Genomic DNA, 25085 nt, shown 5'->3' on the forward strand with positions numbered 1-25085 from the left:
TTTTTAAGAGTCCGATCTAGAGTCCAATCAACAAATTTCTATTTAGCTTTTGGGTGTTTTTGAAACTGCCTTCTGTCAGGGGTACAGAGAAACCTCTTTTTACGCGATGCGTTACGATTTTCTATTTTGTCGGTTTCTCTGGAACGACGCAAAATTTTTGCAATCAGTTCTTGTTCGGTATCTGGGCTGAGAACGTAGCCCAGTCACCGAATACTGCTCGCTAACTGGGCTGAACGAAAAATTATGAGATTAAAATTAAAGTTACTCAATATAATGCTCACTTTTCATATTTCTTTAATTGAAACATTTATTTAATTTCATATAAATGTTTGAGAAAAGTTTTTGCATTTATTAGAAATCATTTTGCATTCATTAACCCCTCGGTCATTTCGGGTTGCTTTAGTTTTTTGTGACGTACGTCTGCTTTTTAACTGGGCTACGGCCCAGTTATCGAGCGGCCAGTTTAAAAGCAGCCCAGTTAAACAACGCCCAGTTACCGAACAATTTAAATGCAATGTGTAGGTTTTTTCAGATCTACAAAACGCTTTTTAAAGATTGCAAAAATATTGTATGGTTTAAGAGAAATCGACGATATAAGAAGCGTAACGCCTCGGCGTAAAAAGAGGTTTCTCTGTATCTGAAAACATCCAAAAAGCAAAAAGTAAATTTTAATATCTTTGAAACTCCAGAAAATATCGATATAATTTACACATAAACCACATTAACAGATAATAACGGACATGAAATTCGGGGTATCTGACGTTAAAAAAAAAATGTGTTACCAAGGTTAGACCAGAAAATATTCACACCTCAAATACTTTTTTACAATCAAATTGGTTCAATATTAGGTCAAAGATTATGACTGACCTTTTTGCACATTTTTGTCGGGTCAAAAAATTAAACAAGTTAAGTGCATGAAAAATAATTAAAGTAAAAGAAGAAAACACAAACCAAGTATAAAAGTGTTTCATTGAACAAAATGATCCTTCTGAACACGAGAAAAAATCTCATCTTATGATTTAATCTTAAAATGAACTATAAATGACCGTGCTACAGCCGTATCGTTGTCTAATGACTTATCATTTTTATCAACACCCTCATCACAAGCAAACCTCGTATGCAAAGTTCCAATGTTGGGCTTCGTTATCCGCCAGCAATCTCGCTGTGTATCCGCACGAGGGACTATTGCATCGCACTTGAAAAAGTTGAAAAATGCTCTCGCGTACACCCAAAAGAAGCAGTTCTGGCATTCAATGCTAGTTTGCTAGTATGATTTTATTTAATTTTGGCTGGTGTTCAGACTTCCCTACGTGTGTACAACAAAGCTCGCCCGATAAGATCATCACCTGGGTGCTGATATTAAATGTCTTTCGCTAGACTTTTTCTACCAGCAAGACCTGCATATGTGCGTTTTGCCGACGCGTCGTGATCTCTGATAACACATATCTAGGCCCCTGTCCTATACCTAGCTGCTGCTTTTCGGTGTAATCTTGACATTATTATTTTTTCGTCAACAAGCTCGACGGCTTTTGCCGAACCCCGCGATATCTCACACACGGTAGCCGGCACTGGTGTAGGTTGGTTGTCTCTTTTTCCAGGATCATGATGGCGTACGAGACGAAGCTGGAGTTCCGGACCGGAAATTGGTCCCTCAAGTGGATCAAGTTCTTCCTGTTCATGACGAACCTGATGTTTGTGGTAGGTGGTTGCTTCAAGTGGTCGGTTATCGAGTGTGGTTGAGGCTTTTGTCTGATTTATTTTTTTGCAGTTTACCGGAGTGCTGGTGATTGCGACAGGAGTTGCCGTCGAATCGGTGTACAAAAATTTCACCAGCTTCGTCGATGAGCAATTCTACTCGCCGACGCTGATGTTTATCGCCGTGGGAGTGATAACACTGGCGATTGCAACGTTCGGATTTATTGGCACGTTTAGGGAAAGTGCACTGCTGATCAATATCGTGAGTGAAGTACCGGGTGAAGATTTTCTGGTGGAAAATTAAAATTTTGAATTTCAGTACTGTGGAATACTGACGGTAGTGTTTTTGCTGGAAGTTACGGCGACCTCGGTCGGAATCTACCATCGTCGCGAGGTAGACGGAATTCTTATGCAAACACTGAACAGTTCGCTTCAGCGTTACCCGTGGAACAGTAACTTGCAAGAATCGGTTGATTTCATGCAGATTGAGGTGAGTTTGGAGGGCGAACGTGACACAAGTTGCTACCTTTTAAATTTCCCACGACAATAGTTGGAGTGCTGCGGTGTAACGAGATATCAAGATTGGGAGGATGTCTTCGCGGTGGTCGATCTGGACAGTGGGAACCTACAAGCCGAACTACCAGCTTCTTGCTGCCAACTCTACCAGGATGGCGCATGTGTGCCATTTCAAACTGGATGCTACCAAAGGATGAATGCACTGCTTCGACACTGTCTAAAAACCGTCATCAGTGGATTATTGCTCGTTGCCTTCGTTCAGGTTCGTAATGTAGTGAAGTCAAAGTTATTTGTGAAAGTAATCATTTTTCCCACAGATTTCCGCGGCGATGTTCTCCTTCATTCTTGGCAAGCGGATAAGACTGATCAAAACCAGATGTTCGCTGGATCGGTCAAAGTATCAAGAGACCATTTGTTCGTTCGACTATCGACGTTTGAACGAGATTTCGAATGAAAAACCAAAGATCTAAGCTTTCGCGGATCGCGTTACCCAAAGTTTACTGCGAAATTATATCCAGCAAACCACCAACGCTATCTCAGCGCCCGTATATCTTATCACTTCTTTAGATTAAGATTATAATTACGATGTCAAAATATCCATCGAAAATCAATTTGCTGCCGTAGTGATATCACACCCTGCTCACTCCATCAAATTTGAACCGAACCCCGTTGCTTTACTGCTGCGGATCAGCATTTGCCCAAGATAGCTTCGGACTACCGTCAGAACACAGTATTCACTCAGCATTGTTCATGTCACAGCTGCGAGATGACCGAAAGCCTGGAACCTGTCCAACCTGCAAATCGAGTGATCTCGAGGAAGGCACTCTCAATCGTAAAGTATCTAGTGCTGTTGGTGACTGGAATGTGTGTGGTAGGACTGAAATCCCTTATCCGGTGTTGTGACGAGTTGAAAATTTACTTTTCATATGTAGGTTATGGAAGTGATTCAGGTTGTACTCGGTGCTAGTGCAGGACATCTGTTTGGAGAGTTTGAACTTTTCATAGATGACCACTTTATTTCGCTAACCCAGTTCTTGGTAGCCACTGGTATCGTTACGTTGATACTTGTTCTAGTCGGTTGTGTTGGTATTATTCTGGAAAATGTCTCAATCATAACTGTGGTAAGTAGAATCTGTAGAATTTCTCTGCTAAGAAATGATTTTTGCATGTATTTGCAGTACATTGCACTGTTTGTGACAATGGTAATTTTGGAAACGATTGTGGCCATCGCATCCTACACGATGGGCAACCGAGTTGATAGCATGTTGCGCGTTAACCTGAACTACGCCTTCAACCGTTATCATGGTGACTTGAGTGTTCAACGCTCCGTTGATCATATGCAGCAAAGGGTGGAATGCTGTGGCTTTAAAGGGTATCAAGATTGGTACAATTGGATGATACCGGAAACTGGAGAGAGCCCAGTGCCAGCATCGTGCTTTTCGCTGACACATCTTCAGGAACCCTTCCAGGGTGGCTGCTTTAGCCTTATGAACCAGCTGATTGGATACGTGGTCAATCTAATGTCATCTGGAACGACCATTGTGATCATATTTCAGGTGATTTGTATCATCAGCGCTGTTGTACTCGTAATTAAACTGAAAAGCTTCAAAAAACATCGAGTTGCGCAAACTTCTTCGAGAACTGATGTTTACAATAACGATGCATTCAATCTTGAACCAATTTTAGAAGAAAAGGTTAGATACTGAGTGGCAACCAGCTGGAACTTACCAAATAATACTCTCATAATAAAACATCCACCATGGATTCATAATAAAACATTCAATAACATCCGAAATTTCGCAACCTCAAGGAATACGAATTTCTAGCAATTGTAAATCCCCCTTTCTGGTCCTGCAACATGGCAAAATACCGAACTAAACCCACCAACACTGTCACCCTCTTATCACAACTGAAGCGCTGCTCTTGACTATATCTGTTACAAATAACACTGCGGCCTGATAAGATATCGTGCAAAAGGGTACAGTAAACGTACGGACAGCCACTGTTCAGTTGACGGTCGTTCAGATCGCTGTTGTTTTTTCACGCTTTGCTTGATTTTTTATTTCTTGTGAAACTGCGCCAGGTATTTTACAACTTTTCAGCTGGAATAGTATCGTATACGAGTATCGTTTCACTTCAAGGGAAAGCTGCAACCATGGCGAACGAACGGAGTGATCTCAACACGGGGATGCGCTGCGTCAAGTATATGATCTTCGTGATCAATTTCATGTTTCTGGTAAGTTCGTAATGAATGAATCAGAGCCACAGTAAAAATAGGTTGTCTCGGCATAGGATGATGCGATCGATCCAGCTTATCTTATCTGATAAGAGGTTTGCTCGCGAGAATTGCCTTTGTGTTGACACCTCGTCTAGGCTGTGTTGGTCAAACATGAAACTGAAATCGAATACTAAATTGACCGAATTTTCAGCTCACAGCGATCCTGCTGGTCACCGTTGGGTCCGCGATCGGAACCATCTTTGGCGACTTTGACACGTTCATCGATTCGCACTTTTCCTCGCCGGCCCAGCTGCTGGTGGCGATCGGCTTCATCATGATGTTCGTGTCGATCTTTGGCTGCGTCGGCGCCGTACGCGAAAGCACCGCCATGATCAACATCGTAAGGACTGCCCAAACTGTTTATCAGCTTGTAACCTAAAACGTTAACTTTCAGTACGGTGTCCTGCTAGCGCTGGTATTCGTTCTGGAAGTGGCGGCAGCCATTTCGGCATTCGCGCTGCGCGGACAGGTGACGGAGATGGTGCGACGCACCATCAACCAATCCATGGTCAGCTACAACTCGAACCATTACGTTGCCAAGTCCGTCGACTTTATGCAGAGTGCGGTAAGTGTATTGTCACTAATTTGATGAAAAAAATATTAAACCGTCTTTGCTTCCAAGTTGGAATGCTGCGGCGTCGAAAACTACCAGGACTGGCGATTCTTCCTGGAAAACGACACGTTTGCGACCAACGGCACGGAAAGCGCACCGCTGGTCGTTCCCGACTCGTGTTGCCAAAAGCCAACGTTTGGCGAGATGTGCCAACCGTTCGAGTACGGCTGCCTCTCGCGCATGGAATGGGTGGTATCCCAAAGCGCTGCCTTGGTAGCAACTGGAGCTACCACGGTGGCGTTCGTCCAGATCCTCGGCAGTATCTGTGCCTTTATGCTGGCGCGTACCATTCGCCGTACCAAGTCACTGCGAGCCGCTCGGCGCTGGCAGCTGCAGCAGAGCCTGGGCATCATGACCAAGCCGCACAATCCGTCCTACACGCAGATGGAAAAGTCCGAGAAGAACGCCGACGAGGAGATGTACTTGCCCAATAGTCCGAGCGTCAACTGAGGATGCACAAACGGTGACTTGGAATTTCAACGGGTATTTTTAATGACAATGAATGGGCCGTTGTTACATGTGATTAACATAAATATTGGATCTACTCTCAGCAGAAGTATTATGTGAAATAAAAAGAACTTTCTGAAACATAGAAACCTTGAAAAGGATTTTTTAAATGCTAGAAATCCACACACTGTTTTGCTTTCCTCACCTAACTGAGGAATGGCTTGAAAATCTCTCAATCAATGAACTTCTTAATTCGACCTCCTTGACCCACCTTCACGTTTACATATCTCAGTTATTTCTTATGTAATTTTGACAGAATATTGACTGAAATTTTAGTACGGGTTGTCAAAACAACCAAAATTATTGTCAGTTTGTTTTGCTGAAAATTCAGTAACATTCTTTTGTCAGTTTGACATCATTTGCTAATGATTTGGCATTCGTTGCACTGCCCATAATCGCATAAATGTCCCATATGCATTTTCATCACTTTTGAGTTATTGATGCAGTTTGGTTCAAAATCGTGTGCTCTTTCAAAAGAGTCTATAACATCCAGTACTTTGTTCTAGAAATCAGGAGGAAATCCAGTTTTTTTGTGAAAACTTAACACGTAGCCTTATGTGTGGGACAAACTTCAAATGCGTTTTTCTCAGCTTGCTGTTTTTGCATATGGGACATTTATGCGAACATGGGCAGTGCAGGTCTTTTCAGTTTTTATGAGTTGATTTTTATGCCCTTTTATGCCAAACTTTTGACCAAACCTTTGAAAAAACAACTGATGAAGCATCGAGACATTTGTTTTTCATATGTTCCTTATCTTGGCCGCCTTTTCAAGAAAGATTATGCATCAAACCATCGTGCCTCAGGTTTGTCTTATATTTTCAAACATTTTTGTTCCTAAATTTATGCTTTAAAGTTGCTTTAATGATGAAAATTAGCATAAAATCTAAATTAGTCGCATATTTTCCAACTTCAAATGTGTGCAACAATTTTCACTTTATCCATGCGGGAAACCGATAATGAGGTAATTCATCCGTTCCAGACTGTCAAAATTCCAAAAAGTCACGCGAATCTTCGGTTTGCAGCTTTTGTTCCTGTATGACGTTTCGAGGCGAGGCCCTAGAGATTTACAGCGCCGTTTGCCGAAAGTGCTGCGCGTCATAACGAGGCTGGTTTGCCGCGTGTCTTTTTCGGGAATACGCACAATACCATTCGGTGGGTGGGAAGGGTTGCTTCGTTGGAATCTTCGTGTAGAATCGCCACGTCACTAAGAATCCGTCCAGGAATTTTATCGGCCTTAGGTTCTGGATTTTGATGAACTCGCGATCGACGTACAGGAGGTCTTGATATCCCTGAAGTCATTTGTAACGGCCGAGGTCAGTAAGGAACCTTCATCAGTGTTTTGTTCTTAACTTTTTAAATACAAATTGAAATTTGTTTTTATCTCTCATATTGATCCTTGCACTGTAACTTGGATTTGGCCCGCACTAGTTGTTTATTTACATTTCCATTCGCAGTTTCCACCAAACTGGACATTCGCACTTTAACCCTTTTAGGCCTGAATTTTCAAAAAAAATATAGTATATAGTTAATGATGGGAAAATGATTCTTATGACCATACGAAAATTATAGGCTAGTTTTGGAAATTTTGATATTTGGGTCATATATGACCCATCAGGCTAGAAAGGGTTAAAATTGCGATTGACAGGTGAGCAACATCGGCTCGCTTTGATCATTTTCAGAGCAAATTAAAATTTCCCAAGCCAGTTTGACAAGTCGCAATAGTGCGATCGATAGCAATAATTTAGTGCGAAGTCCAAGTTAGTGAGAATTGCGCAATATTGATTCAAAGCGATTTAATCATAAATAGCCCTATGCAACACAATGTGATGTTGCGCAACAGTCTTCCCAAATGTTGCATGATTCAACCGGTTCGTTCGATCCCACCGCCGAACCGGTTCACCGCTTGACAGTTCGATTCATTTTCACAAACTGTCACTCGCCGATTTGTTCTGGTTACGAGTGGAAAAGGTTCGTTTCGATTTTCGCGATAAACAAATTTTCCCCTAATTCCGGCCTCGCTTGCCCGTTCCAGATCCAACGATGAGTGCCCCGGCCAAGCTGCAGGACATGCCCCCGCGGGGTGGCTACCAGAGCATCCCGTTTGCTCGCGTTCCGGCCAAAAAGTACTTCAAAGGTTGGTTATGTCACACTTTGTTTTGATTTTGCGGGGAGAAGTTGACCACCAACTCTTTCCCCAGGTTGGCAGCTGATTGCGGCGTACGCCGGTTTCACCACCGTCGGCCTGTCGCTGTACTATCTGAACTGCAGGGAGAACCACCGGAACGAGGTGGAGATGCGCGGAGCCCGGAACGTGATTTACGCGCTGCTGCTGGCCGAACGCGATCGCGAATATCTGAAGCAGCTGCGACGAAACCGCGACGAGGAGGCCGCCCTCATGAAGGACGTGAAGGGCTGGGAGGTGGGCACCTGGTACGGTGAGCCCGTGTTCAAGACGCTGCCCAAGGACAAGCTGGTCGATCCGACCTTTGAGGAGTTTTACGTGCACTCGGCCAGCAAGGACCGGGCCAACCGCAAGAACGTCAAGATGTGGGCGTAAAGCGGTACTGTTTATGGGAATGGTTTCTCACGTGCAAGCCGCTTCTGGTTTAGTTGGGAAAGAATGTAAAATAAATAGGTACGATGAGGTAAACATAATACTATATTTTTCATTCCGAATCTCCCCCGCCGAGGGCTCCTCCTCCCAGAAATATGCCAACATACTTGAACATTACAACGCACAGAACGCCAAGAAACAAGTAGTAGCACCGCCCTCAGGAGGAGGGCACTCCTCCGGCGTCGCGTCGCCGTCCCGAGCACGTATCGTACAGTGACTCTACGTGGCAATCGTAGTACGAAACGCGACAGCGTGGTAAACGACGCCTCAGACCTTGCTCTTCGGAAAAGTTTTCCGCAATCTCGAACGCCTCGGCCGGTTGTCGCAGGTAGCCATAGTCCAGGAAGAGCTCACGAAGTTCGGGGAAGGTCGCCGCAAGCTGCTGGGCTGCCCGTCCGTCGATTGGGCTACTTACCAGTCTGATCTTTTGAAGTTGGTTTCGGCACAGGGACCAGTCCACATTGTCCAGAAACATTCGCACGAGTTGGAGGATTTTCAGCGCGGGAAGTTTGTTGATGTGAGCGATACAGGACTCTGTGAGAAACTTTGAAGATAGTTCAATAATAAGAAACAGTAAAATTAATGTGATTTGAAGTAATTACCCTTCCAAATTGACCTCCACTCAAGCCAAACGACAATCGTTGAAGTTTCTGGTACTTGTTGCAAATCGGTTCGAACATCTGAGGAGTCGATTCTTCTTTTGAAATGTAGCTCATGTTTAGCAAATTTGGGAAATCTGGTAAAATTACGTCGTTTTCTTCTCCAGGGTAAAAGTTAAACTCAGTGACAGTATCCGAGGCAAAACTGGTACTTGGCACCGTGCCCTCTTCAAACGTACATCCAATAAGGTGCAGTGTTTTGAGTTGCTTCATTCCGGCTATGGCTCTCTTCCATGCTACAAATTTGGTTGTGGTGTCGAGCAATCTCAGATCGGTTAGCGAGGTCAGCACGTTAAACTGACTCGACTCAAAGACGGCATGTTCTAGCTGCACTTTTTTCAACGCAATCATTTTCTCAAAAACTTGACCAAAGTCTCTGTTGCATTGGTACAAACCATTGAAATGGAAGGAGTTAATCTCAGCGAAACTACCAGCATTCGGCAAAGTTATAACCCTGCTTTCATCACTCTGATGTATTGAAATGCTCTTCAAACCAGTAAAATCTACATCGAACTTCCAACTCCCACTCAGCGTAACTCTCTCAAGGTTACCATTCGCAAGAGACAAAGTAGCACCACCTTCAGATTTGCACTCAACTTCCAAACTAACCAACCGACTCATCAAACTCAAACACTCCTCCAAAACCCACTTCATCTCCAGATCACTCCCAATCACAGCCAAATGCTGCACAGGCGATTCCAGCAGCAAACGTTTCCCCAAAGCCACCCTCTCCTCGTCCAACCCGCGACAATCGACCTGAACTCGGCGACATCGCTGAACCGGTAAGCTGGGCTGCGACGGTCCCTTGGTGGAGCTCACGCGAAGAACCAGCTGCTGCTGGCACAGCTTTGGCCCAAACACCAGATCGTGCCACTGTCTGGATACGGTGGCTAACGCAAGTCGTTCGCGAAATGTGAGGAAGTCCAGGATCATCGAAATCACCTGGAAAGAGTGGTGTTATCGACGTCTTTTGGGAAGATTATAATAATACCTCTGGTGGCAAAACTGGAATGTCACTCATTATTTACGAAAATCTTTGACCCCCTATCAAACACAAGTCCAGAACTGAGTTGGACACGGCCCAACTATAGTGACTCAGGTTTGTTTTGTTGTTTGTATCGCTGCAAACTGCACAAGCAGGCAGTGCACTTTATGACAGTTCATATCGAATACAGATCTCGAGTTTTTTTTGAAAAGGTCCTATAAACAAAATTTTTAATTTTTGGGTGTTTTTAGAACCGCCTTGAGTCAGGGGTATTCAAAAACACCCAAAAAGCAAAAAGTGAAAATTTTGTTTATAGGACCTTTTCAAAAAAAACTCGAGAGATGCACAGTGCTGGTTCGATTATCCGATAAATTCCGATAAATTTTTAAATATAAATCTATCTTATGATCAAGAATATATTTTTTTCAAATTTGAGATCAAAGGATATAAAAAATGAACAGATACTTTTAATTTTTTTCTGCGAAATTTTTAATTTACTGTTTGATGAATATTTAAAAAAATGGGGTCGATTGAATGCAGCGGGGCCGCGTGGTTGCATCATCGATGATTGGAAGGCCGACGAATAAATTAAAAGGGTTTTTTTTTTTAAATTACAAACAGCTCAAATAAAAGTTAACAAGCCGCTGCTAACATCTCCGAACCGGTCCACAATTTTTGGTTTGATGATCATTAAAATTGTGTTTTTTTTTTTTTATTTTCATGTCGGTTTAGTTAATATGGAAGGTACTAGAAATTTAGTTACCGTCAGTGGGGGTGACTATGGGTCAAAAAACGATACACCTCTCGTAATTTCTTAATCACAAAAACAATTTAAATAACATCGAAAATCTTTCAACGTAGATTTGTTCTTAGATAGTTTACTAACATTTTCCCAAAATATGGTGGATTTTGATGAAAACTACCTTAAATGCCAACAGTTTGAAAATTGACCCAATCTCACCCCTTAGAGGAAATGACATTGGGTCAAGTGAAACTAAAATTATGCTCAAATACAACGATATGGTAAAAACAAGTCATCCAACAGTTTTTCTTGTTCGAGGGAATCGTATTGACATGCTACAATGTTTGAAGTGTAGATTTTCAAACATTTGGGTAGTTTTCGAGCAATTCTAACAAAAAATATTAGAAAAATGATTTTTCGAGAGGTCATTTTTGGCCAAAAACGTACTTTAGACAGCTGCCAAAATAACAGGATTTGTTCTAGGAACGAGATTTTTTCAGCGAAATATCTTAAGATGTCCCCTACACAACCCCTTCAACAGAATTAAGTTTTATTGAGAAGAATCTGAGAAATGGTAAAATCCGTAAAAAAATCACTTTGACCCAATCTCACCCCCCAGACCCAATGTCACCCCCACTGACGGTATGGGTTTGGTAAACGCAAGCTTTGTTCCGAAATTGTAGTGAAAAATATATGAGTCATTCTCCGCCAACTCACACAGCAGTTGCCCGACCCCTCTTCGATTTGCGTGAAACTTTGTCGTAAGGGGTAACTTTTGCCCCTGATCACGAATCTGAGGTCCGTTTTTTGATATTTCGTGACGGAGGGGCGGTACGACCCCTTCAATTTTTGAACATGCGAAAAATACGTGTTTTTCAATCATTTGCAGCCTTAAATGGTGATTAGATGAAAATTTGGTTTAAAAGGGACTTTATGTAAAATTGGACGCCCGATTTGATGGCGTATTTAAAATTCCGAATGAACGTATTTTTCATTAATAAAAAAAAAAAACACTCAAAAAGTTTTAAAAACTCTGCCATTTTCCGTTACTCGACTGATAAAGATTTTGGAACATGTCATTTTATGGGAAATTTAATGTTCTTTTCGAATTTAGAATTTTAGAACAAAAATTTTCATTTTAAAATTTCGTGTTTTTTCTAACTTTGCAGGGTTGTTTTTTAAAGTGTAACAATGTTCTACAAAATTGTAGAGCAGACAATTACAAAAATTTTGATATGGGGGAAGGTGGGCCAAGACGACCATATGGGGCAAGAGGAACAATCGCTCGTACGGCCGTAATTTTTACAATTTTGATTATGTCCAGTATGAGTAATTGTTGCTAGCAGTGCAATTAGCTGATTCTATTACCACATAACCGCCAAAACGACGTAAACGCCACGGGGCATAAGATTTAATGAAGTTTTTTTCAAAACCTTTGTTTTCTTATAATATTTTGAAAGTACAAAATAAGGCTTAGGGTTCATTTTAAGGCTCATTTTATCAAAATGCTTTCCCTAGACCAGTAGTGTCCCAAACAATGATTTGCACCTATTATAAAGTGTGATTTAACTTTTGGTTATTTTTGTTGAGAGCTTTTAAAAAATATTGTTAAGGTGGGGCAAGTGTACCATATGGATTTTTAGTATGAAAAAATTACGAATTGCTGCAATAACATATTTTATTGGGAAATAAATATCTATACCGTAAACCGGGGTGACTTTGATAGGATTTTAATTTGTTTTTAGAATATTTTCCAACAGGTAAGGTTTTTCTCAAGATTATTATTTTTAAAACATGTACTGGGGTAGACCACACAAAGTCCATGCACTATTTCGGAAAAAAAGTTTTTTCAATAATGTTTAGAAAAATAGTTACGTTAAAAATTCTTAGTTTGAATTCCGGGGTGACTTTGATAGTCATAGTTTTTCTTGTTAAAATCATATTTAAGATGTTCAAACTTCATTTGTACGTTAAATGTACCATCACTAAAGTAGCTGATATAGTTTTTAAGAGAAAAAAAATCCATGTTTATATTTAATTAACTACGTGTATAAGCTTTTAAGCAAAATACATATAAATTTTAGGTAAAATTGTTAAAAAGTCGGAATTTTGCCTGAAATTTGTTAAAACTAGTTTTGTTTATAAAATTATCGATTTATATTGCATTTTATACTGAATTCGAAGCACGAATCACAAGTTTTCACATTTTACATGAAATTTGTTCAACTGAAATTGCCTATAAATTTAGAGAGTTTTTATAACTGTGTTTCAAAAACACATATTATTTATTTTTTACAAACTTTTTTAACCTTCTCCTAGTGGAAAATTGTCCAAAGAATCCGAAAATTCATTCCGTTTTCCGATTAAAAATCATGTTCATTGAGAAAATCATGACACTTTGAGAAGTTTAAAATAATGACTTTCATGAACATTTTCTTAACTATAGTTAACTAACTTTTTAAACTTGTCAAAATTTTTTGAAAAGTTCTTCTTGAGGTACTTTGAATACTTCTCTACCACGGTCAGTATGTTTCTAAACCATTCCTTACGTATTTTAATTGTACTCTTCATTTTGCGGAAAAATCGCAAACCTATCAAAGTCACCCCGTTTTACGGTATATAAAAAATTTCGACGGTTTTGTTCGAACGCGAATCAGTTGATAACGGAAAGTCGGATCGGAGCGCTCTTTGCTGCGTTGGGTTCGTATAAGCCCAAGGAAGGTTCTTACGCTAAAGAGTGACAACTTTGGCCACTCCGGAACATATTCCGGAAGATCTGCAGATTGTATGGGAATAGTTGCGTAAAATAAAATGTTGATCACAGGAGGCTGAATAAGCCAACAAGCTAAAAACGTCAAGAAGTGAAAAAATGACAAGACGAAGTTTGTCGGGTAAGGCTTGTAAATATATAAAAGTTCTTAAAAACTGATAAACAATTGTTAAAAAAATGTCCATACAAAATAAAGTGATATTATAAAAATTTACCATTTATCACCTAAGTAATTATTTAAAAAAAATCTCGACTATGTTTTCGAAGTCTTCCAAATTTATTTTAAAAAAATCTAGCAAAAAGAAGCGCAACTTTTTGATTTTAATCCTCCAAAACACATAAAAAATATATTTTTTCGAAAAAAGTATTTTTGCGCAAATCGATTTTTATGTTTTTCGAAAACAATAAATAATGGGTATTTTTTTTTTAGAGTGTATAATTTTTCCCAAATTGTCCCTACCTATCGATTAATATACGTGAAGATGGGTCTAGGTGGTCTTATTAAAAGTTCATTTTCCTAGTAGTTTTATTGTGGTTATATGGGATACTTGCATGAGCAGGACAGCCTGCTTGTTCATAAATCCACATTTGCCCATTTACATTGTTTTGCTTGAATTGCTCTGTACAATATTTTTTCCTAAATCAAGGAGCCTTTACACTACCGCAAACAAACAAATAAACTCGCACTTTTTCGTGTTTGACAGTTTGCCAAACTCCCGCAAACAAGGCAAAACAACCCAGGCAAGGCAAAATGTATGCAGGTTGACGTTTGTACAAACAAATCCAGGCAAACAAACAAAGCAGACAAACTGGCAAACTGTCAAAAAATACGAGTTTGTTTGTTTGTTTGCCGTAGTGTAATAGCTACTTCACCAATTCCTCTTTATGGGCCGGTACGCACCTCCAAAGAAATGGGTCGCTTCCGCTGAGGCCAACTTATTTTTTTTTCTTGACAGTTTTTTTTAATGTGCACTCTACATAAACATAAACCGACAAGATAAACCAAAACTATACTCCCCAAACCCCTGATGATTTATCTCGATTCACGATAGTTGACAACAGTTACCATGCGCAGCATCGTGCACGTCACGTTTCTAACAAAACATGAGTCATACACAAGTAGAGCCTCGGACGGGCCCTGATTTAAAAAATGACTGAATATCCTGTTTTACCACCAGAGGTAACCACTTTCCCTTAGTATTAAAGTAATGATAACTTCCGTACCGTCTACAGGTTATTTCACTGATCCTGGAATTCCTCCCGTTCAGAGAACGGCTAGCTACCGCTGCTGTATGCAAACAGTGGTACGATTTGGTTTACGGAACCAAGTTTTGCCGTCAGCGGCTGGTTTTACGCGTGGAACCCGGCAATAATCTGGTGCAACTTCAGCAGAACAACAGCTTACTGCTCCAGCGATGTCGCGCGATGCAACTGCAGCTCAGCGGAATAGACGACGAGGGTATCGTTTTGCTCAAGGACTTACTGATGGCGAAAGCTGCGATGTTGCGATTGTCGGTTGTTGGGAGTACTCGGGAGTTGAAATCAATCTTGGAAGATACGCTTCCTGGTTTGGACCAGTTGATCGGGTTGGAAATTGAATTATTGGCGGAGCCAAGCTCGGAGCTGGAAGAAGTGACTTCAGGTGAACTCGGGGAGGTTCCTTCAGAAAATGAAGAAGACCGTGTCCTAAACATGATAAGCGATTGTGGCGGAGCTTCTACTTTCATAACAACATTGAACCTAGCCAATAGTAGCATTAAGTATCTTGCACTAAAAGATACAAATTGTGATCATACGTATATCGATGGAAACTTTCCGTCATTGACAAATGTTTCAATGCGTAATAGTGTTCTTTGTTCGGCGTCCGATGATGCATTCGATTTTGAAGAGTTGAGTTTATCACATTTTGATGGTAGCACGGAAAGCGACGACGAACCAGTTTCCGACGAAATGGCTCACTTGAAAAAACTTTGCCTCGCAAACACTAGCATCGATTCAAGAATGTTAAGATTTTTGGCACTGACCGAGCTACGTTTGGTCGAAACAAAAACAGTTTTCGCATCGTTACGAGATTCGATATCTGCGATGAAGCAGCTTCTAAAGTGGGAACTGATTGATGTTACGTTTCAAGAAGACACGCTGCCAAACACAAGTTTCACCTCGGACAGTATTACCAACTATAAATTTTACTGTGCAAAAGATTACACAGTTCAAGTGGACTTTCCCAACTTGGAATGCCTTTCCTACATTTCTACCTCACAAGTTGCGCCCAAAATGTTTGAACAGATTTGGATCAACCACCGGAAACTTCAACGATTGTCGTTCGGTGTCTGCGAAGGACAAATTGGCAAAGTAACTACTTCAAATCACATGAGCTGTAAACCTTAAACTAATCATTAAACTATCTTTCAAGTTCCTCACGAAGTCATCCATCGCCCACATCAACAACCTTCCCACGCTAAAAATCCTCCAACTCGTTCGGATGTCTCTGGACAGCGCAGACTGGTCCCAGTGCCGCCACCGTAACCAACTTCAAAAGATCAGACTCGTTGGCTGCCCAATCGATGGCCGTGGCGCCCAACAACTTGCCGCGACCTTCCCCGAACTGCGTGAACTGTTTCTGGACCATTGCCACCTGCGACAACCGACCGACGCGTTCGAAATTGCGGAAAACTTTTCGGAACAGCAAGCCCTGAGGCGTCGATTGGAACGTTGTCGCGTTTCGTACTACGATTGTCACGTGGAAGATTCGCTAGGTTCCTGTTGAAATGAGTACACTGGAAGCAATGTACACTGATCAATTCTCTACAAAATCGGTAATTTTTCTTTAATTTTAATTTTTGTATTTTTTAATCCGCTTGAAACCTTATAGATGCCTTTGGTATGCCCAAAGAAGCCATTTTGCATCATTAGTTTGTCCATATAATTTTCCATACAAATTTGGCAGCTGTCCATACAAAACTGATATATGAAAATTCAAAAATCTGTATCTCTTGAAGGAATTTTTTGATCGATTTGGTGTCTTCGGCAAAGTTGTAGGTATGGGTACGGACTACACTGGAAAAAATGATACAGGGTAAAACAATTTTGGGGGATTTTTTATTTAACTTTTTGTCACTAAATGTTTGAGGGAACATCAAATGATTTTTTTTTAAATTTCCAAAATGGCAAAAAAATCTTTAACCGAGTTATACATTTTTTAAGCAATACTGATTTTTTTTTGCATTTTTTCAAAAAATCGAAAAATTGGTCGCAAAATTTGTCAACTTCATTTTTCGATGTAAAATCTAATTTGAAAAAATAAATAAATCAATACTAACATTTTAAAAGGGCCGAACATTCAATATTACGCCTTTTTGAAATGTTAGTCTTGATTTAATTTTTTTGAAAATATTGCTTTCGAAAAAATCGGAAAAATTTGACGAATGTTTCATATTTTAATCTAACCATTAGTTGCTGAGATATCGATAGTAGAAAATGGTAGGTTGTTTGGGTGAGACTTGGAAAACATCAATTTTCCCATTTTTTAATCTTTGCACGGCAATATCTCAGCAACTAAAGTTCGTTTCAACAAAGTTCGAAAAAGCAAAATATAGAAAATTTTCTCAGCTTTAAATTATTTTTTCAAAAGTGGGCAAACATGGGCACTAATCTAAAAAATTAATAAATGCGACTATTTTCAAAAAAGTTACCTAAAAATGGCTTTAACTTGAAAACGGTGCACTTTATGAAAATTTCACTTAAGTACTTTTTTATTGCAAATTTGATTTTACATCCAAAAATGAAGTAGAAAAATGTTTGCGACCGATATTTCGATTTTTGAAAAAATAAGTATTGATTCACAAATTCATAACTCGGTCAATGATTTTTGGCCCGTTCTGGAAATTTCTAAAAAGTTGTCATTTAAAGCACATTAGAAAAAAAAGAAAAAGTTTTTTTTTTGCAGATCAAATTTTGGTGACAAAAAGGGGAAAAAAATCACAAAAAAAAATTTACCGTGTATCATTTTTTTAGTGTAGACCTTATCTATACCTACGTTTTGCCGAAGACACCAACTCGATCAAAAAATTCTTTCAAAAGATACAGATTTTTTAATTTCCATATATCATTTTTGTATGGACTGGACAGCTGCATTACATGGACAAACAAATGATGCAAAATGGCTTCTTTGGGCATATTAAAGGCACCAAAAAAGTTTCAGCCGGATAAAAATACAAAAAAAAATCGAATGACCTCAGAGAATTGCTCCACTACTTATTGTGTTGAATATATTCTAGATAAATATGACAAAAAGATGTACTTTTGAACCTCTCAAGGAGCTTTTTTTGATTACATAATGATAAATGATATGGTTTTAAGCAAAATAGTTTTTAAGGAAATTGAAAACGCAAATTTTGACCACCCTGTTCTAGCTACGATCACCCTAATTGCCAAACAAACAAAGAACGGGTACCATTACTTTTGCCAAGAAACTTACAAGCATGGGCGTCCATGCCGGGAAATCCCGGCCAAAATTTCCAGGACTTTTTTCAAAGCCATCGAACAATGTTTTGAAATCAAGAAAAATAAAATAACTGATAGTTTTATTTAAAAAAAAAAAGCAATAAATTAAAAAAAATACTTTAAAAAGTACAATAATACATGAATTATTCAGATAATCAAACGAACAATAATAATTATAATTAGTCCGTTGATGTTACTGATTGAATTCGACCTTTGCAAATATGTTATGAAGTTTATGTTCCTTGACTTTGTCCAGTCCAGACTCGATTATGTGAAGGCCTCGGAAAAAAATTCACTTCGGATAATCGAATCACAAAAAAAAATCCGTTGTCTTATTTTTGATTGGCCCATAAACTACTTTGAAATGATTTAAAATTTTAAATCCAAGATGGCGTCCAAAATGGCGGCTATGAAATTTGGAAAAAAAATGCTTTTTTCAATTTAATAGGCAGTCAACCTGTCAAATTTGGCTAAAATGGGGTCGCGGAATTCGAATTTGATGTTAAAGTAAGAAAATAAAAAAAATAGGTTTTTTTTGTTCATGATTCGATTATTCGAAGTCCCATACAAACCTTCAGATAATAGAACTTCGGATAATCGATGCTAAATATGATTATCAACGCAGAAAAAATGTACATTTGATTGTTTTTAGTTGATTAGACTTCTATTTCCACTAAAATTTGAAAATTCTCTGATTTGTCGTGTCGATTTTGAAAGACGACATAGGGTATATGGCCCTATTTTGGACCTACTATGCAAAGCGTCAACACATTTCGCATGGTTTTCAGGAACGGTTTAACTAATTTGGCTCGTTTCAGGATTATTTTGTGCCTTAATTTATGCTTAACAAAGTGTACTATTGAAAATTGAAAATAATTTAACCATTTCATTATAATAAGCATTTCAAGTAAAACATTTTTTGGATGCTTTTTGGACTTATTGAATGTATTTTGGAGACATCGCTGAACCTATTTTGGACCCACACTCTGATTGGTTGAAATTTGGACAACTAGAATTGCGGCGTGCGGCGGCAACACGCACACTTACAAAAAACTCGGTTTGATAAACCAAAGGGTCTATCCACGATTATAATTTGGAAAATATTTATTTCAGAAATTAAATAATTATGATAAAACAATGGATTTGAATTTGAAAACGTGTTTTAATTATATTGAATGGAAACTCACGCATCTTTAGCAGGTCTCTGTCCTATTTACAATTTGTGTATTCTTACGACCTAGTTGTTCAAGCATTAGAACATAAAAGACAACCCGTTATTAGTCGCAATAAAAACACCTTAACTTAAAATTAAATGAATGACAGAGATACATAACAAGTTACAATGAAAAATGGTTCTAAATTTTACGCAGAGCTTAAGTTCGAATATGATTAAACAATGAAGAAATTTTAGAGGGAGATTATAGCTTGTAACTTGGTGTGAAACATTCTCATCTGTCATGTTAAACTTTACAGTTGCTTGACAAAAAGTTTAACTATATGTTGCACTTTTAAAAACAATGTAATATTTGAAAAAAATCATTGTTTGAATACCAGGGAGCCTTTGATAGTCATAGTTTGTCTTGTTAAAAGCAGATTTGAGGTGTTCAAACATTAGTTTTACTTCGATCTTACCATCACTTAGGATGCTGATATAATTTTTAAGAAAATCATTTATGTCAATATTTAGTTAACTATGTTTAAAAGCTTTTTAACATCTTCTATATATAAAAAATTTCGACGGTTTTGTTCGAACGCGAATCATTTCACTACGGAGCGTCGGATCGAGGTGCTCTTTTTTGCGTTGGGTTCGTATAAGTCCAGGGAAGGTTCTTACGCCAAAAAGTGACAACTTTGGCCACTCTGGAGCCGATTCCGGAGAATCCGCAGATTGTATGGGAAAAGTTGCGTAGAATCAAATTTTGATCACAGGAGGCTGAATTAGAAAAAAAAAAGAAACGTCAGGAAACCAAAAAAGGGCAGGACGAAGTTTGCTGGGTAAGGCTTGTAATACATATAAATTTTAGGTAAAATTGTTAAAAATTCAGAACTTTGCCTGAAATTTGTTGAAACTAGTTTTGTTTATTAAATTATAGATTCATATTACATGTTTAACTGAATTCAAAGAACGAATCAAAAGTTTTTACATTTTATATTATTTTTGTTTTAATGAAAATGCTTTTAAATTAGGAGATTATTTTGAATTATGTTTCAGAAACAAATAATATTTAATGATATTTATTATTTACAAACTTATTCTACCTTTTCCTAGTAGAAGATTGTCCGAAGATTCCGAAAATGCATTCCGTTTTACGATTCAAAATCATGTTCATTGAGAAAATCATGACACTTTGAGACGATTAAAATAATGCTATTTATCAACATTTTCTTAATTATAATTAACTAACTTTTCAAAAAAATTCTTGAAAAGTTCTTCATGAGCACTTCTCTACCAAGGTCAGTATGATTCCATACCATTCCGTACGTATTTAATTTGTACTCTTCATTTTGCGGAAAAATCTCAAACCTATCAAAGTCACCCCGGCTATCAAAGTCACCCAGATTTATGGTAATCAGATATGTCTCAAATAAAAAAAATCATAAAGTTAACATCGTATTAACCTCTTATGCTAATTTGTTTTCGAAGATTTTTATTTTTCTAGCTGGTTCAATTGTGTTTCTAACATGATTGAAACGGTAAAATCTAAAAGTGTAATTTATTATAAGCCAACGCTGCCAATTGTGAAAAAATACGTTATACCTGTATTTTTTAAAAATATTTGAAAGATATGCAAAAATCAGTCAAATACAAAACATATATTTTCCATATCTCGGATTAGTTTTCAAAAAGCCGTAAGAGCCATTGGTAAACAAAGTCCTTTTTACATTGGTATTCGACCTACTTATGAAAAATTAATATCAAAAACGCTCGAGATTGTTCATCTACACGTGAACCAAACTAAAAATAAATTAAAATATTGTCTCAAGAAAAACGAAAATTAGTGTAAGAGGTCACGGTGGCTCTTACGGCTTTTTGAAAACTCACCCGAGATATGTATATTTCTCTGATTAGTTTGCAATACGTCGTAACAGCCATCACGATCTCCGACACTTATTTGATTTTATAAAAGATTTAAAAGACGTGCAGATGACAATTCAAAGCATTTTTTATTTATAATTCACAAATTGATCGAGAACTGATCGAAAAATTGATTTGTTTACAACTAGCGCTTAGGACCTTTTTAAAACGAACTCAAGATTTTTTAAATTTAATTCATACGACTTTTTCAAAAACCACTCTTAAGCAATGTTGACAGCTCCTGTCACGGTGACAGCTGACGATTTAATGAACTACACTCAAAATAATCCACACGTTGATGCTACCAGAAAAATCACGTAACCCCGATTTTCCCCTCGCTAGGCTCGTTTTACGTGACACACGTAAAAATAATGTGAAAGTGTTCTGAAAAAAAAGGTTTTCACGTTGAAGTTACGTGAAAAATCTTATAGTATTTTTCCACTAGGTTTTTTCATGTAGCTTTCATGTGTTTTGAAATGTAACTTCAACGCACCTTTTTTTCTCGATAGATCGAGTTCGCCAAATTTCTACGTGACTATTTTAGTATGAAAATTTACGGCGCACAGTGAAGACCTGCTGCCGAACTGTGCTCAAAAAATTTCTTTAAAAATGTAAAAGTTGGTAAGTAATATTAAGTTTTAATGGTTTCTTCCTGCTTATTTGACTTTTTTTTTATTTCAGAGACCGGTCTCTGGCAGACGCATTTCTTTTCCCTGTGGCCTCTGGAATGGTGGCCGCTGCCAAGCCGCTGCCAACATTGGCTGTATCCCGAAGGACCGCTAGAAGGCGATCCCGGTTTCTTCGGTCGGAATGGTTATCAAGACCGGTGCAACTGTGGTGACGCCACCAGAAATGTCACGGACGTGGTCATCGCCGAGTGTGTTTTGGAGAAGTGCTAGTACCCGTTCCAGATCATGGGGCTGGTGTCCAACTTTGATCCAATCGTCTACACCGGGTGCTCTGCGGTCACCCTCATGCCGGCCATGACAGGAGCAGCAGCTAATCGTGGTCGGTGGACAAGGCAAAGGATTCGACTAATCGTTGATCCTCAGTCAAGCTCATCATCGGGGCAATTATTAACAATTGTTGGGAAGAACAAGAAGTATTGTGCGTTGCAACGGATTAGACCGCTCAGAAGAAAATTATTGATTGATAAATAAAATAGGTTATAAAAACTGAACTCAATTTCTTCTTGTGGCAAATGGGCAGTATTCATGATTGCTGAGAATCGCAGGATTCTCGCCCTTTGCTATTAGTAAGTATCCAGCAAAGCAAAGGGTATAGCATGTATTTGATACTGTCAACTCCCATTCGGCTGTGTTCTCGTCGCTGTCATGTTGTAAACTGGAGCCGAGGGAGGTCCTGTTGTGAATTCTAGTTGGAGGTGGTCCGAAGATCATTGAAGAAGGTAGAATTCGCCATCACCCAAGACACGAAGGCACGATGGATAGACCATGTCTTGGAGGGTGAAAGGATGATAGGATTTAGTGATAATACCACAATTTAATATTTGTCTTTCTCTCTTATTTCAGACAAAATGTCTGGTCCGAGTCCAAGGTGTTGCAGAAATCTTCCACTATACAGAATGGGGTCTTCCTTCTATCATTTCCTATATTCTGAAAAAGGTGGTGCCCCGAATGTGGACATATAGTTTATCACATTTACTCCATACGGTGTGAACGTGACATGCTGTATGTTTGCTCTTGGTGCATTGGCTATTTTCAAAAAACAAGCTAGATTTTTCCTATTCTTTTAAGACAAAATTTAGTAAAATCTATCCATCTATTTATTTTTCTATTGCTATAACTTGTCTCTAACCCCATAAACTTTAACTACTCAATTATTCTAACTTGGAATCGCAATACATTATTGTAGAAATGTAACTGCTGAAAATAATTTGGTAAGAAATTTGGGCATAACTGTTAATATGATTAAAAGTACGTTCAAACTGTTTTATTATATATGTTAGCTATTAAAGTTTGTTTGTCTTGTCCCATATTTCACAACTTCAGTTGTTTTCTAGTAAGCTTCTCGTTACAAGTTGGTAGTTCTGAAGGTTTCTTTATTCTTTCTTTCTGTGTTAGTCTGTTATTCAATGTTCGATTTTATTTTACATTGTACTAATCCCATTTTTTCTCTTTGTCTTTTTCATGTACTTGCGAGCATACGATGACCGAAAAAGTCATTGTATCAACCAACAGTGTGTATTTCACAGTGAAAAGATAATCATGTCCAAAATTAAAGTAGACAAAGCCGCGAAACAGAACAAGTATTTTTATAAGTGCGTGAATAACAATCGGTCGTTGAAGCGTCGTTGAAAATGTGAGAACAATATCGCGTCGTGGTTAAGTGATAATAAGGCGAAGAAAGTAGACGACGATTCCGCATGAAGAATATAGCGGAAATTAGGTGTTAATTGCACAATGGATGAAGGTTTGAAGTTGACACTGTCAAAAGGGAATGGTAAGATGCAATAGTAATATTGCTAGGTTTGATAGTGTCAAAAGGTAAGATTAAGGAACAAGGATTATATGAACCTATATTGTCATAATTATTGTATTCACTGAAAATTCTATCCACTTTCTACCCCCAATGTGTCCTGCACTGGGGGTGCCTGGGGTAACTTCGAGTTGACCTGGGCCGCCCGAGGAATTATGTCGTAGGTGGTTCGTGTACGTCTCACTCACCTCTCCTCGCGGCAAGGTTTTCCGTAGGTCTACACTCGAACATGCAACATGGGACAGCATGAATCTTCAGCTGAAGCCGGACGAATGTATTCCGAAATTACAGAATTACAGAATTACAGAATTAAAAACTGAACTCAATTTCTTCTTATTAATATTTAAAAAAAAAGAATGAAATAATCTCCTAAAACTAAAAAAAAAAAACATAACTTTTACTACAACAAACATATAGAAATCATCGATTGATTCATTTAGCTTTTACGTGTGAAACACGTAGAATCAACGTGAAATGATCTGGCCAAGCAAATTTCATTTCTACTAGCGTCACCTCATAGAAGTTACGTGAAAACTCTAGTGGAAAAATATCACATAGCTTTTCACGTAACTTCAACGTGGATATTTTTTTGAGTGTAGACCCTTTAGGTTTTTCAATCGTTTCCCCTTCAAATCCAACAGGGTAGCCAGTTTGCATTTTTTGAAGCAAAATTTAAAAATATGTGCAGCTAAATTGGTGATAATGATGTTAAGACAAAAATAAATCAACATCAGTTTAAATTTTGGGATACTTTGCAATCGGTCTTATAAAGCATCTAAATCTCTATCATCAATTTGCATTTTTATCGTTTAAAAAACATATTTTCATTGTTTCTGTTAATCATTTGCTTTTTAAAGCTTAGATTTCTTTCAAATAATTACAGTAAAGGAATGCAATTTAAAATATTAAATTAAAAAAAAATCAATTAATGTCAATGAAATATCGAAATAAATTGATAAATAAAACTGGCAACACCTCTTTATACATGTGTTGGTGATAGCCTTGAACCGACGGCAAAGTAGCTCCAAAAACTGATCCAACGCGGGTGATTTGAAAAAAATATTTTGAATTGAGTTTTTTTCGATAATAGAATAGTTATTTTAATGGTTTAGTGACGAAAAACATAATAGCATTAAATAGACAACAGTTAAATTGCTCGGAAACCGGACGAAATTGCTTGGTGTCAGTGCAAAACAGAAAAAATCATCAAGGTGTCGTGAGCCAAATCCGATAAGCAACGAGGCCGGAATATTTGGACCTAATCGATGTGCTAGGAAAATGGTAGGAAATACAAATGGCATTGGAAAAAGTGGCTGAAAAAGCGGAAATAATCAAAAATGTTAACATTTTTGGAAGAGGTAAGCTACAAAACGATCCTGCTTACACTTTCTGTTGGATGGAATCAGAAAATTCGTACTTTAAAAGCCTGAACTACCTCGATTAATAAAAATAGGTCCAAAATAGGTACTAGGTCCAAAATAGGGTCATATACCCTATGTTTCGAAAATTATTTGCAACGGTTGAAATGCAAAAAATAAATAAATATATAAACTCTGTTGAACCTTGTTAAATAAAAGATAGTTAATCATTAAATTGTATTTTTGTGGCAGATAAATAAATAAAAAAAT

The 25085-nt window shown here is 38.3% G+C and overlaps 6 protein-coding genes across 10 annotated transcripts; 5 read left to right on the top strand and 1 right to left on the bottom strand.

Moving 5' to 3' along the window:
• The first annotated feature begins 1197 nt into the window (after positions 1–1197).
• LOC120418940 (CD63 antigen-like) lies at positions 1198–2807 on the top strand. Its single transcript, XM_039581477.2, has 5 exons — positions 1198–1698; positions 1769–1957; positions 2015–2185; positions 2246–2473; positions 2529–2807. The coding sequence occupies exons 1-5, from the start codon at positions 1603–1605 to the stop codon at positions 2679–2681; spliced, it is 837 nt and encodes a 278-aa protein (XP_039437411.1). The 5' UTR covers positions 1198–1602; the 3' UTR covers positions 2682–2807.
• A 129-nt stretch (positions 2808–2936) lies between these two features.
• On the top strand, positions 2937–3987 carry LOC120418941 (leukocyte surface antigen CD53-like). The gene is made up of 3 exons (XM_039581478.2): positions 2937–3082; positions 3144–3332; positions 3390–3987. The coding sequence occupies exons 1-3, from the start codon at positions 2978–2980 to the stop codon at positions 3915–3917; spliced, it is 822 nt and encodes a 273-aa protein (XP_039437412.1). The 5' UTR covers positions 2937–2977; the 3' UTR covers positions 3918–3987.
• A 196-nt stretch (positions 3988–4183) lies between these two features.
• Positions 4184–5698, top strand: LOC120418978 (CD63 antigen-like). Of its 2 annotated transcripts, XM_039581525.2 has the most exons (5): positions 4184–4294; positions 4353–4447; positions 4641–4829; positions 4884–5054; positions 5112–5698. In XM_039581525.2, exons 2-5 carry the CDS (start codon positions 4367–4369, stop codon positions 5550–5552), a joined length of 882 nt encoding a protein of 293 aa, XP_039437459.1. In that variant the 5' UTR covers positions 4184–4294; positions 4353–4366; the 3' UTR covers positions 5553–5698. The 2 variants fall into 2 exon arrangements, with proteins under 2 accessions (XP_039437459.1, XP_052564963.1); XM_052709003.1 differs by lacking the exon at positions 4184–4294 and having other exon boundaries at positions 4301–4447.
• Positions 5699–7523: 1825 nt separating this feature from the next.
• On the top strand, positions 7524–8259 carry LOC120418979 (NADH dehydrogenase [ubiquinone] 1 alpha subcomplex subunit 13-like). 2 transcript variants are annotated; one of them, XM_039581527.2, is made up of 3 exons: positions 7524–7577; positions 7642–7743; positions 7808–8259. In XM_039581527.2, exons 2-3 carry the CDS (start codon positions 7650–7652, stop codon positions 8164–8166), a joined length of 453 nt encoding a protein of 150 aa, XP_039437461.1. In that variant the 5' UTR covers positions 7524–7577; positions 7642–7649; the 3' UTR covers positions 8167–8259. The 2 variants fall into 2 exon arrangements, with proteins under 2 accessions (XP_039437461.1, XP_039437462.1); XM_039581528.2 differs by having other exon boundaries at positions 7540–7576; positions 7635–7743.
• Positions 8246–10015, bottom strand: LOC120418975 (uncharacterized). Its single transcript, XM_039581521.2, has 3 exons — positions 9874–10015; positions 8826–9824; positions 8246–8767 (listed from the first exon to the last, which is right to left on the bottom strand). The coding sequence occupies exons 1-3, from the start codon at positions 9901–9903 to the stop codon at positions 8381–8383; spliced, it is 1416 nt and encodes a 471-aa protein (XP_039437455.1). The 5' UTR covers positions 9904–10015; the 3' UTR covers positions 8246–8380.
• Positions 10016–14398: 4383 nt separating this feature from the next.
• LOC120418962 (uncharacterized) lies at positions 14399–25062 on the top strand. Of its 3 annotated transcripts, none has more exons than XR_008212271.1 (4): positions 14399–14559; positions 14648–15731; positions 15793–19082; positions 24883–25062. XR_008212271.1 is itself a non-coding variant. In XM_039581506.2 (3 exons), the coding sequence occupies exons 1-3, from the start codon at positions 14530–14532 to the stop codon at positions 16144–16146; spliced, it is 1503 nt and encodes a 500-aa protein (XP_039437440.1). In that variant the 5' UTR covers positions 14403–14529; the 3' UTR covers positions 16147–19703. The 3 variants fall into 3 exon arrangements, 1 of the variants encoding a protein (XP_039437440.1); XR_008212270.1 differs by having other exon boundaries at positions 14403–14559; positions 14613–15731; XM_039581506.2 differs by lacking the exon at positions 24883–25062 and having other exon boundaries at positions 14403–14559; positions 14613–15731; positions 15793–19703.
• The last annotated feature ends 23 nt before the right edge of the window (positions 25063–25085 follow it).

This window comes from Culex pipiens, chromosome 2 (assembly GCF_016801865.2).
Source record: "Culex pipiens pallens isolate TS chromosome 2, TS_CPP_V2, whole genome shotgun sequence".
In the NCBI taxonomy this organism is placed as follows: domain Eukaryota; kingdom Metazoa; phylum Arthropoda; class Insecta; order Diptera; family Culicidae; genus Culex; species Culex pipiens.